Source organism: Rhopalosiphum maidis, chromosome 4 (genome assembly GCF_003676215.2).
Source record: "Rhopalosiphum maidis isolate BTI-1 chromosome 4, ASM367621v3, whole genome shotgun sequence".
In the NCBI taxonomy this organism is placed as follows: Eukaryota; Metazoa; Arthropoda; class Insecta; order Hemiptera; family Aphididae; genus Rhopalosiphum; species Rhopalosiphum maidis.
The window spans coordinates 31,087,129-31,100,495 of NC_040880.1; the positions used below are offsets into that span (position 1 = coordinate 31,087,129).

General features: G+C 24.1%; 1 protein-coding gene across 1 annotated transcript; it reads right to left on the reverse strand.

Moving 5' to 3' along the window:
* Positions 1 to 1,477: 1,477 nt before the first annotated feature.
* On the reverse strand, positions 1,478 to 13,153 carry LOC113548502 (UDP-N-acetylglucosamine--peptide N-acetylglucosaminyltransferase 110 kDa subunit-like). Its single transcript, XM_026949408.1, has 5 exons — positions 13,127 to 13,153; positions 13,035 to 13,053; positions 6,222 to 7,368; positions 3,681 to 4,538; positions 1,478 to 2,552 (listed from the first exon to the last, which is right to left on the reverse strand). Exons 3-5 carry the CDS (start codon positions 7,286 to 7,288, stop codon positions 1,481 to 1,483), a joined length of 2,997 nt encoding a protein of 998 aa, XP_026805209.1. The 5' UTR covers positions 7,289 to 7,368; positions 13,035 to 13,053; positions 13,127 to 13,153; the 3' UTR covers positions 1,478 to 1,480.
* Positions 13,154 to 13,367: the final 214 nt, after the last annotated feature.

Genomic DNA, 13,367 nt, shown 5'->3' on the forward strand with positions numbered 1-13,367 from the left:
GGGGCCCTCGAGTCAAAAAAATGTTCTAGAAAAAATCTACATAGAGGGGGGATGTTGATAATAAAAAAAAAATATTTATATTTTAAAAGCATAGAGTATACTCTATATGGTTAAAAGTGTTAAATGCCAAAATACCTCTCAAAACTCATAAAATATTTGCATGTTATTTCATGTATTATAAATATAATTTAGTTACTTAGTTTAGTAAATTAAGGACATTAAAAAGACAATACTAATTAAATAACATAACAAAATTTTACTATATTAAAATATTAAAAATACTTAAGGATTTTATTATATGAATTAAAATTAAAATAATTAATTTTCAGTCTGCCATAAAATTATAAAAATGGAAAATAACTTATTAATTTAACAATTTATTTTATATAATTAAAATGAAATAAAAAATGACCAATTTCTATAATTTATATTTTTTATAACATTTTATCATAAAAAAAGTTTAAATTAGTTATTAGGTATCAAATATTTCTGATGTTCAAACAATTTTCTATTATTAATATTATTTTAATATTTTGTAATGGTAACTGATTAGCACTGGGGTGTGGAATGACAAAAATAACTAAGATTCAACTGACAATGTAATGATAAGAATATATTAAACTTTGAACATTGACAGTTGGTATTACATTTTAAAAATACATTTTTGTGGAATTAATTAAAAAAAAAACAATTTTCTACAACTTACAGAGACTGGGGGCCCCCAGAAATTGGGGGCCAAGTGCAAGTGCTCCATCTGCACTTGCATAAATCAGGGCCTGACTATACTACTATGTATCAGTCATTAATTAAGTAATATGTTGAAATTAAAACGGAACTACTTTTTAGTTTAGTAACAACATTATTCAGATAAGCCTATTTACCAATGAGCCATTTATACAATTTGTTTTAAATTCATTATAACATGTACAATTTTATGATATTACAATCATATTAAATGTAATGATTTAACACAGGTAGCGGTGGATAGTAGGTACCTACATTTCATAACTTCAGTGCCAATATAATTAATTATTATAATCTCCTATTAACACCAATTTAAAGAAAAAAAATGGCAAAACAAATTTTGTAAAATTACATCACAAGTACCAATATATTACTTCTTACTAAGTCACATAATATATAATATATAATAAAACAAGATATTAAATGCAACAATATGATAAATAAGTATTTTTAACTAGGTATTTTAGTGGTTTATGAATTTTTTATAACTTAACAACAATATAAAATAGAATTAGGTACTTTAAAGTTGTGTACCTATTACAAAACGTTTTATAAATAAATCACATTTCATATATTTTTATCTTTACAATAGTCTAAAAATAATAAAATAATACACAACTACACAAAATATGTAAAACTAACGAATAAATTAAAAATTGATTTTAAAACCAATAATAATAATAAAATGAAAAAAATTTTAAACAATTTGTAATAAATATACATTTCTGCATGCCAATTATTTAATTTCCCATGCATTTATTAGGCATTCCATAATTTCATTTGTATACAAATCTATTTTAAACAAATTACCAAGTACTTTTAAATCCCAAATTTTGTTTTTTATGTCTTCCAATAATTTTTTGTTCATCCCTAATTTTATTGCAATTTCAATATAGTTTTCTTCATTTTTAGCTATAGTATCAACAAATCCTAAAGCAGATAATTGTGAAGCCGTTACACAGGATAAAAATGTTTTTCCCGGTAATGTTATTACCGGAACTCCTGCCCATAATGCATCCAAACAAGCCATATGCCCATTGTATAAATATGAATCCAAATATACATCAGCTAACTGAATTCGATTCAAGTGTCGATATTTGTCAGTTAATTCAGAAAAAATAATACGTGATGAATCAATCTTTAAATCATTAGCAAATTTTTTTAAGTTTTCTTCAGCAGCACCATTCAAATGTAAAAGCCATAATACAGAGGAAGGAACTTTATCTAAAATAGTTAGCCACATACGGAAAGTAAATGGGTCTATTTTATAGAGTTTACTGAAATTACAAAAAACAATAGCATCATCTGGTAAGTTGTATAATGCTCTCACATATTCTTTTAAGGGTTCTTCTTGAATATATATATCATGAAAATGCATATCATCTTGATTATCAAAATCGGATATAGAAGTCAAACATACATTTTTTGTATCTAATATATTAAATATATTTTCTTTAACTTTACGTTGAATTAATTTTGGAAATCTCAGCATGTGATTACCAGGAAAAATAGTTGAACGTAAGTTAAACAATTTTCCATTATATTCATTTGGGGGATTAATAGAAGAATATGAATTAAATCTAAAAAAATAATCTATAAAAGTCACATTACTAGTACTAGGATTATTAAGCCATGAAACTTGAATTGGAGCCGGTCTCAAAGCAAATATTTTAATTACGGAACTCTTAGTATAACCACACATGTCAACTAATACGTGAATTTCATTACTATTTATAACTTTTGCAGCATCATTTACTCTATGTTGTGACAAATCTTCAAAGTTTAAGTTTTCTGAGGTAATATTCATCCTGAAATAAAAAAAAAATGATTTTATAATAATTAATTTTATCATAAATTAAGTGTTTAATAGTAAAATAATATGTAAATGCATAATTTAATACTATTCAACGAGTGCTTTTGAAGAAATAATATTATCTGTATGTTAAATACAAATTATAGAAATTACAAGGTATTTCTTTTTATGGAACAGAGCTTAACTTAGGGGGGAGACGAGGCTCAAGCCCCTGTTGATGATTCAATATTAAAGTTGAATTGTCAAAAATTTTGTGATATTATTGCTTTAATTAAACATTTACATGATATGATGAATATCAGAAAACACTAATTAATACTTTTCATTTGTACTGATATTATTATACCTATCTATGTATAGTTAATAATTATATTTAAATATTATACAAGTATTAAAAATAAATTTATGTTCTGTAAATAAAAATTTTGTTCACTAATGCAATTATTTTATTTGAATGTTCACTGTGTTTTTTAAATTTACAGTAGCCCCTTTGATTCGACTCGATGGGGACTGTACTCTATCAGGATTATTGAAAATATAGATTAAACAGAATGAAATTTTTATTAACTTATGTACTAATAAATATTTTTTAAAAAAAAAAACTGAAATTAACTGATTAACTAAATTGAGAAGTGATAATAATATCACAATGTAATCGAAACGATAAAATTTTAATCAATTATATATGTACATATGTGGGTACTACCAAAAAACAGGCTACGTTCCAGTATATACTTCATTATGTATTACCAATTTTGTATAGGTACCTACAGTTATATGCTATAAATACATACATATGTAAGACAATATATATATATATATCAAAATTATATATACATAAGTTCTAAAGTACGAAGTATAAATTGTCCGGATTAGCAATAACCGGATAAGTGGATTACGCTATACATTTAACAAATATTAAAGGACCCTAAAATTATATCAACCCGGACCCATATTTCCTAAGTTGGCCTTTGCTAAGGAATCTGAAATCACATGATAATAAAATAATTTAAGTTTTTTTAGTTTTATTTTGTATAAATAATTAAAGTTATAAAATGTATTGGAAAAAGTTTACAACATTTTTTGTATTTATTAATTAAAATAATTTAAATCAAATATTTACCAGGCTGGCTTATTATCACTTGAAGATAAAGAATAAAAAAAAAATTGTACTCTGGCTGAGTACATTTTGAATGCGTATTCCATGATATTTGTTATTGGCTGTTTACTGAAGTTGGTTGATATAAAACCAATCCTTAGTTTTCCGTTTAAAGATGTTGGGTGAAGAAACTGTTGTGGTTCATCAATTAATTTTTCTAATTCCTCAACACATTGTTGTACATACTTAGTAGCAATTTTTTTTTGTACTTCAGATGATAATGGAAATAATAATGAATCATGAGGTAGTAAGGACAAGACTTGATCATCCCCGAGTTGTTTATTAATTATTTCTTTTAATTTGATCATGTAAGAATCGTATTTTGACCAGTCACAGACTTTTAGTAAATATAGTATTAAATCAAAATATATTTCTGGAAAATCTGGACTTATTTTTAACACAGCTTCATAAGCATGAATCACCTCTTTATTATTGTTTAACTTGTTATATACGTTTGCCATACATATATAAATTTCAATTAATGTATTGTCATATGTTAAAGCTTTTTCATAATGAAGAAGAGCATCATTAAGATTTATAGACTCCTTCTGTAAAAAATTTGCAAAATCTAAATGCAAATCTAATGCATCTGAATCATCAATTTGAAGAATCCTATTAAAGTTTTCAATATCATCATATTGGCCCAACTTCTTTTTTAAATATAAAAAATTAAGTAAAGCATTTAAATGGTCTGGTTGAAAAATAAGAGTCATTTTGTAATATTGTAGAGCTCTTTCATATTCATCTAAATCTTCATAAACTACTCCAATATCACAATATACCTCAATAAGGGTTGGTTTCAATTCAATAGCTGTTTTATACCTGTTATAAAATAAATTATAATAAAATTATTAATTATGCTCAGTTATATTAAAAAGACACATTTTAAAAGAATAATAACAAAAACTAATTAAACAAAGTGCTATCAGTGGCGGTTCTAGCGTATGGGCAGGGTGGGCAGCTGTCCATACCAACATTTCTGATGCCGCTTACTTTAAAAATGTAATCTTTATACAAAAATAAGATATTTTATCATTTGACCTAACCTAATACAGTTTTTCCATCATATACCGTATTAAGACATATTTAGATCTACTATGAAGAGTTCACGATTAAGCAGCCTTACACTATTAACAATTGATATAGAGAACACAGACAAATTATTAAGAGATCCAACTGCCCTTGAAGTACTTGTAAGCATAAAAAACAGAATTATTGAATTTTAAACTTAGCTTTTACTTTTCTTTTTAAATTAGTCTTTTTGGCAGTTTAAATAAATATAATTATACCTAATTACTTCAAAACTAAGAATTACTCTATTTTTTTATATTTAAAATCTTTTTTACCTATTACCTATCTATTATAATTAATATAAAGATTTTAGCTACATACTATAATGTACCTACTGTTAATATTTAAAGTATTTGTGGAAGCTATAAGCAAAAATATTTTATTAAAAAAATATTGTGGGGAGAAAATTAGGAATATTATTCCCAATTAAAACCTAATTATAAATCTAGTGTTGCCCATAAGAAAATATAGTCCGCTCTACAGAAATTAATAACAAAGAAGTCTATAGATGATAACATTAGTCAACTTATTTTAATTATAGTATCTAATACTAAAATTTAAAATAAAATAAAACAATTATAATTCATTAATAATCGATAATTAAAAATATCAGTAATTAAATGCATGCATGCAAATATATACACCAATAGTATTAAATATATAAAACAATATAATAAATAAGTATTGATATTTTATAACTAATATTAAAATTAACTTGATTTCTTTATAATTGTTAATACTAAGCACTAAGCAGAAATGTTTCTTTTTAAAATATAGATAGATTCAAACAATATAATTCACAGATAGAAATAATATTTTTGTTATTATGTAGGAGTTGTATGCGTTAATTTGTATTTCAATTTCAGATTAGGATATTTAAATTAACATTTTAAATATTCATAAACTACCTTTCGAAAATAAATTTTGGTTAAGACACTGATTTTAGTTATGAATTTATGATACTTTTTTGTACATCATTATAACAATCATCTCTAAAGTTGAGATGGAATAAAACACACAATTCCTCCTTATATGTCAATTATTGCAACACAAAATATAGAAATCTAAAGCACTAAATGTTATAAATAAAAAAAAAAAAATTATGAGAGTCGGTACTTATTAATAAGCAAATAAACATTAAACTAAGGAAGGTAGTTTATATTGAATAAATATGAAGTATAGGACAAATCGAAAATAAAATTCAACAGAAAGGATAGGATATATTTTTAAATTTACAATATCTAATTAATAATTAGGAAATAAAAATAAAATTAATGTCATATAATCAATTTCTTTTATAATGTATTTTCTTTGCAATGGAACTCATATTTACAATTTAATTATTTTAATTTAAGTTTACCAAGACACCATAGATGATTAGTATATTAGTAGACAAATATTTATTTAATGATTCTTATGTTAATTAATAATTACCTAGATAAAGCCAAATTAAGATGACCCAGTTTATGCATAATGAGTCCAAATTTCCAATAACCAAGTGCATTCTCAGGATTCAAATCCACTGCAGTATTAAATGCATCTATTGCATTTTCTAGATCTAAACGATCCAAATATAAGTCGCCCAATGAAATACAAATATCTGATGCATTTATAGATTTATTTGACTTTTTGTAAACTGTAAAAAGAAGCTTATACAGATCTTCTCTTTGTGAATTCAATTCGATACATTTTTTTAAATAATTTTCAGCTTCTTCATAATCATTGAGGATATTTATGTAGATCAAAGCCAATTCTAAATTAATATCTAAATTATCAGGTTGAACTTTCAAAATTTTTTTGAAGGTTTCTACAGATGATAATATATTTCCTTGATAACAATATATAACTCTTAAATAATTGAAAGCAGAGATATTTTCTGGATCCAATTCAATAGCTTTTTCAAATGCATTAGCTGCTTTTTGGTAGTCTGTTAGTTTGAGATAAGCCATTCCTAAATTAACCAAAGTCATTATCAGATTAGGATTTACTTCTAAAGCTTTATGATAATTTAAAATAGCTTTGTCAAATTTATCAGTCATCAAATAAACGTCTCCTAAATTACTCAATGCTTCTTGAGATTCTGGCGCAATTTTCTGAGCAATCTTAAATTGCTGTTTAGCATTTTCTGTTTTATTTAAGGATAGAAGCAATTTTCCATACATATTTCGTACAATATATGAATCCGGTTTTAAATTTAAAATTTGAATATAAACATGTTCAGCAAATTCTACATAATTTGTTTTAATTAATGATTCAGCATAATTAATCCAACCATTACAATATTCAGGTTTCTTTTCAATAGCTTCAGCTAAGTAATATTTTGCTAAATCATATTGAGATTGTTTCCAATAGTTAAATGCAATGTCACTCAACACTTCAAACGAATTTGGATTTAAAGTTCTTGCTGATTCCAAGAAACTATTAGATTTTTCATAGTTTCCACATTTAAAAAATGATCCAGCAATCAGCAAAATTACATTTAAATCATTAGGTTTTTGCATAAGTAATTCATTGCATATTTTCTGAGTTTTGATGAAATTTCCATTTTGATTTTCTAATTTTGCAGATTTTAGAAGATCATCTAAATATAAAAATTATATATATATAGAACATTGTAATTTTTAATATTAAATTATTTTAATATATAATAGATTAATATATAGCAATTAAATTCAAATGGAGTTTCATACTATGAAAAATTGTGATAGAACAGAAGCTAACACAGAATTTAACCTAGTCTTAAGATTTATGGTAAACCTATAAAATATTAAGAGACTATATTGTTCCATTAAGAGAATGTCTTATATTTTTGACTTACTTAATTTTATTTTTTTTTTTTAGTTTTAGCATTTTAAATAAAATAATTAAAAAATTTATTATTTGTTTGAACCAGAGGTTCCCAAAGTAAACTATATCAACTCCGGGATTGATTTAAAAAAAAGTGATCTACAAAAGTCATTAAATTAAAAACGTGTGCATTGTAATTTATATTAAAAAAATGTGTGCGACAATATGAATGTTAAACAACATTTAACATCAAAGTATCAGACTCATCCCTCTCATTAAAATTGTAACTTTTTTTTATATTATTTATATATACATAACGGGTGAATCTCTATACAACAATTTAAACACAGAATAATTTAAAATTTATATCACACTAGAAGTTTAAACATATTAATAATTCAATAATAATAATAATAATAATAGGTAATAAAGAATAAATATAATACAAGTAGTAACAATAATTTTCAATATTATAATATGTTATAATAAATGGTGCTATAATGATATAAGATTTAATTTGCATTTCCTGTCGTTTAAATGATTAAAAAATGAAATAAATAATAACATTTTCACTCCATAATAAACACTTTTCACGCGAATAACTCCATGTAAGCTATCTAAAAACCAGATTACATTAATTTGTAATAAATCAAAATTGAGGATCTAAAAAAATTGAAAAAATTGGCACAAGGTCTCAGAAATTTGTGAATGTCTGGTTTAAATAGTGCATTAAATAGGAAAACAGAAGGCATTGTCTTTCTAATTATAATTACATTTTTATAGCTTCTTTAGTTTTAATTTTATCATATTTTGTGATAGAATTGAAGCTAACACAGACTCTAACCTAGTCTAAAGATTTGTGGAAAACCTATGAAGTATTAAGAAACTATATTGCTCTATCAAGAGAACACGCCAATTATGAGCATGTAAGCTAATGTCTAAATGCTTGCCTAATAAAATGTAGGTATATACTAAGGAAATCCTTCCTTTTTAATTTAACCCTTGTAAAAGTCTTATTTAAGCTATATCAAATATATTATATTATTAAGTATAATTTGTAATATGATTTTAATTAATAAAGGTTTTTAGCAGATCATAAGCCAATCTACCTATATACTCATATTAAAATTAATTAATTTGATAGAAATATCAAAAAACATTTTATAAAATATATTTAGTAATATAGACTTAGATATGGTTAATGTAAGACTTTTATAAGAGAGAAGGATGCCATATTGCTATACCCACATGTCTGTCTTACAAATATACAATATATCAAATTTTCATTCAGTAGAAATAATTTTGTGTTTAACTTAAAGTTATGAGAATATAAAATATTAATACTTTATTTCACTCTAATATTCATGAATTAAATGCGCAAAAATTTGCCATATTGTACGTCAGTAAGACGAAGAAAACACTTGAAGATAATGTCATCTTAAATTAATAAGGAAGACTTCCTACTTCCTAGTAGATTAAATAATAATAACTAACATAAGATGTTGAGCAAATAAGCTTTATGAGAATAGAAAAGTACAGGTACAACCTTATATTATATGAACCAACCAATGGTCATCATTTAGACATAACACACTTACAAAACAGATATTACATAATATGGTATAAATAAGTGATTTAAAGTAACACTAAATATTTTTGCTAAATGACATTGTATCAAGCTAAGTTTTTGAGACACCTTAAAGCAACCCATAGGAATTAAAAAAATATGGTATCAGAATCTCAAGGAATCTATATTGATATGACTTTTATTAAAAACAGTATGTTTTTTAATCTATAGAGAACAAACAAAGAAATATATAAATACATTATTATTAGTAACATTTGAGTCAATACTGCCATACCCTAGAAGACAGTGAATAAGCTTATGGTATAATTAGTAAAAATAAGCAATAGCTAAAAATGTATTTTAATGTTTTGAAAAAGTCATTGTGTATATAAAATATTGTATTAAATCTAAAAGTTTAGAGTCAACACAAATAATATTTTTGAATTACAATCAGGCAATAGCTGACAGGTATATGCAATATGCATATTGCATAGGGCATGCAGGTTGAAAAATCTGTACACAGTTTAGCATCTAGATATGTAGTGGCTAGTATTACATAGAAAAAATTGTTATAAGTTAATTGTAATTATGTATTGAGAAACAAACAATTCAAAGTTTACCTCGCTAGGTGTCTATTATTGATAGCATTATTATTATATATTCCTTTTTGATTGTATTTTAACTTTTATTTTAATGTTAACCTCCCAAGACTACACTCTCAGTAACGACGTGTAATGTGTTCAACTTCTATTTTTCTGTTATATTTATATTAAAAGTACATTAATCTATGGGACAGAATCCCTATTCTTTTTATTATAGTTACAATAATGTGTTGTTTTAGTTTTAATTCCAAAAATCTGGGGATTATTTTCAATTAAATAATGTATAAAATACAAATTATACAAATAACATAAAATAAGGTGGGCAAGTTGGTATCACTGTGCTATACAATGTTTGTTGAGCGAGTCATTGTAATGAATGTATTAAATTTTAATTTAACAATATGTAATTATATAAAAAAAAAAATGATTTTAAGCAAATTATGAGCTTATAATATTAATGTTTATTTCAAATTAAATTGTTTGATTACTTTTTAAGTAATTTACTTTACTATTACAATTTTAATTTAAAATGCTTAAAACAATAAATTGTGCTAATGTATTTTAAATATTTATATAGTTTAAGAATGCCATACATGGGATTTTGTACTAATTTTTCAACCTTTTTGACCAAGTGAAAATTTTTCAGTTACTTTTTCATTGTTCGTTGTTCAATTTCAAATGTCTATAAATAACACAAAAATACTGGAAATATTATTTTAAAAATTTAAAACTAATTTAATTTAAAAAATATTTTTCCAACAAAAAAGAAAATACATTAATAAAGTGCCAACCTTTCCTAGTGTAGGAATTGCTTTAAAAATATAAATTTGTATACCATATTAATGAGCGTGGAAAAACATTTTTTAGTTTACTTTTAGTATAACTTATTCAACCAAAAAACAATTGATGTACAACAATTGTACTTTTTATTTAAAAATATAAGTGGATATAAAAATTATTAATTATTTGTATACCTAACTAAACAAATTGGGTTAACTGGTTAATTTTAGATGATATTCTTGAATAATTAATATAAAACTATGGTATCAATAATATATGTGTTTTTTATATTGAAATGATAAAGGGGTTATATAAAGCATAGTAGTTTAAATGTATATAAAATTTTAGCCCTTCTATAGACACAATTTCAAATTTCATGTTGAATATGCCATTGTAACATGATTATGCCTGTTTTACCTTCTTTTTAAACAATTTAACATGCTAAGGACTGACAATAAAATTAAATTGTTGGCTTTGTTAAAAAGTGTTTCACATTATGATATAAGTCTATACATAATAAGCTATTTAAAAAGGTGGACAAGTGGGTGCCACTATGGTATACATTATGTGTCAAATGTGTTGCTATTAAGGGTGTGTTAAATTTGAATTCAACCATTGTACACGAAAAATGATTTTGAATGGAAAATGTCTATTAACCTATATCACCAAGCATATTTCATATGTTTTTTAATATAAATATTAAAGTCATTTATTTTAATTTTTGTATTATGGTAGGTTAATATGTTTTTTTTTTAGAAAATATTATTTTTTTTTATGTCATTAGTATTTAAGTATTATAATAAAATATATTTATACCATATTATATCAACTTACAGGACTCAAAAGTTAATATTATCTTTCTATAAATACTGTGATACAGTAAAGTGGGTTCATAGTATAAATAAAAAATATCTTAAAATAAGTTAAAATATTTGTTAAGTATAGTAAAATTAATAAAAGATAACTTGAAATCAATAACATGCTATGTGCGAAAAAATTGAAAAATTGAGTTAATCCCAGAAAAATGATCTAAGTGCCAAACCCCATAACATTTAAAACGGACTAAGTACCCTGAGTGATGCTAACAGGCAAAGAATTATTTACTATATAGCGTATGTGGTATGTTCCAAGGCAATATGTTCCTGATAAATAGTGAATAACTCAAAATAACCTTTTTGGCACATAGCACATTATTGATTTTAAGTTTTAATATAACAGGAGTGGCCACAATGCAACTTCTGAGTCAATATTGTGTGGCTCTTGACATTAAACTTATAAAGTGAAATCAAAAATAATTTAATAAAAATCTCTTAACAATGTGGCTCACTTCATAAATTTGCAGTTCTCAAAATTATGGTTAGTGACTATCACTGTAATATAATATAATATATGTAGACATTTTAAGCAAACATAAAAAATGTTATAAAATGATAACAAAATAATAATTAACATTTTTATTTTTTGTTTAAATAAGTAATTTTATCCGAATTGGAACTTAAAATGTCTATAAAAATAATCGTTTTTATATATTTTTAAATTTGATGGTTTCAAAACAACTTATGTGATATATTATATTAAATGATCAAGAATTTTGACTTAGAAAATAAGTTTTATAGACATTTATAGAAAAATAAAATTTTCATGTTTATAAATAGCTCAATAAGAGTTAAAATGTTTTGAAAATGTTATCGTATATTAAAAATTATAATACATGCAATTAGTGATAATTGCAAGTATACTGTTATTTTTTTTTAAATATAACAAAATATAAAAATTGGTTTGGCTTTCCAATTAAATTGTTTTATATAGATTGAAAAACTTATAAAAATTATATTATATTTTCAAACTGAGATTAAAAAAACAAATTTTACTAACTACAAAATAATTTATAATTGAGACAAAAATAAACAGCAACAAACACCATTACAATATCAACATATTCATTATAGTTCTACTCAGAATCTAATACAATATTGATATTATATTATAAAAAAACAAAATAATATATCTATATACTTTATATTACCTGATTATTATATAGCTTTTAAGATATTAGTCTTAAAAATTGTATATCTTTAGTTTATACCAACGGTGGGCAAACTTTTTTAATGGGGGGCCACAAAGTTTAAGAAATTCTAGAGGAGGGCCAGAATTATAAAAAAAATGCATTTTGCATTAAAGCTTTGAATCATATAATATTATAAAAACATGACACTTTTATACTATACAGGCCATGTCGATGGACCCTCGGCGGGCCGGATTAAATACTTTTGCGGGCCGGAGTAGGTCTGCAGGTCGTACTTTGCCCACCACTGGTTTATACATATTAAGAGAATATTAATGTTTTCAAATTATATACTTTTATTGAAAATATGATTGCCCTAATTGTCCAATGATAGTTACTAAGATAGTACTAAGTAAAACTCTAAATCCTATGTTATACTCAGAGACAGCCCATTATAATGGATCATATAAACAATAAATAAAGCATAGGAATTGATAATAACTTACTTAGGTGTTTATTATAAATCTAAAAAAAAAAAAAATATATAATTATAAAAATAAAGTTTAAAAATGTTGATTGCTATTGATTAAGTATTTACCTCAAAAGCTCTATAAAGCAATCCTAAAGGATCTCCACACAATTTGATTGAACTGGCTGTGCTATAACTTGTTTGTGCTAAATCCTTTACTTGTGTAAATCCTAATAATTTAAATTGATTGGAGATTTCGTCAAATCTTTAAAAAATAAAACAATTAATTATAAAATGCTATGTTACAATGTCCAATAGCTTAAAAAGTTTACTTTACGTTAAAAACGATAACATTTTTATTAGGTTACCT

Bases quoted from the DNA above. Each gene is read 5' to 3' on its own strand.
- LOC113548502 (XM_026949408.1), bottom strand. From the start codon at position 7,288: ATGCAAAAACCTAATGATTTAAATGTAATTTTGCTGATTGCTGGATCA. The intron at 4,539-6,221 runs GTAATTATTAAT...ATTTTATAACAG, and splicing joins CTTAATTTGGCTTTATCTAG to GTATAAAACAGCTATTGAAT. The intron at 2,553-3,680 runs GTAAATATTTGA...TTTTTATTTCAG, and splicing joins AGTGATAATAAGCCAGCCTG to GATGAATATTACCTCAGAAA.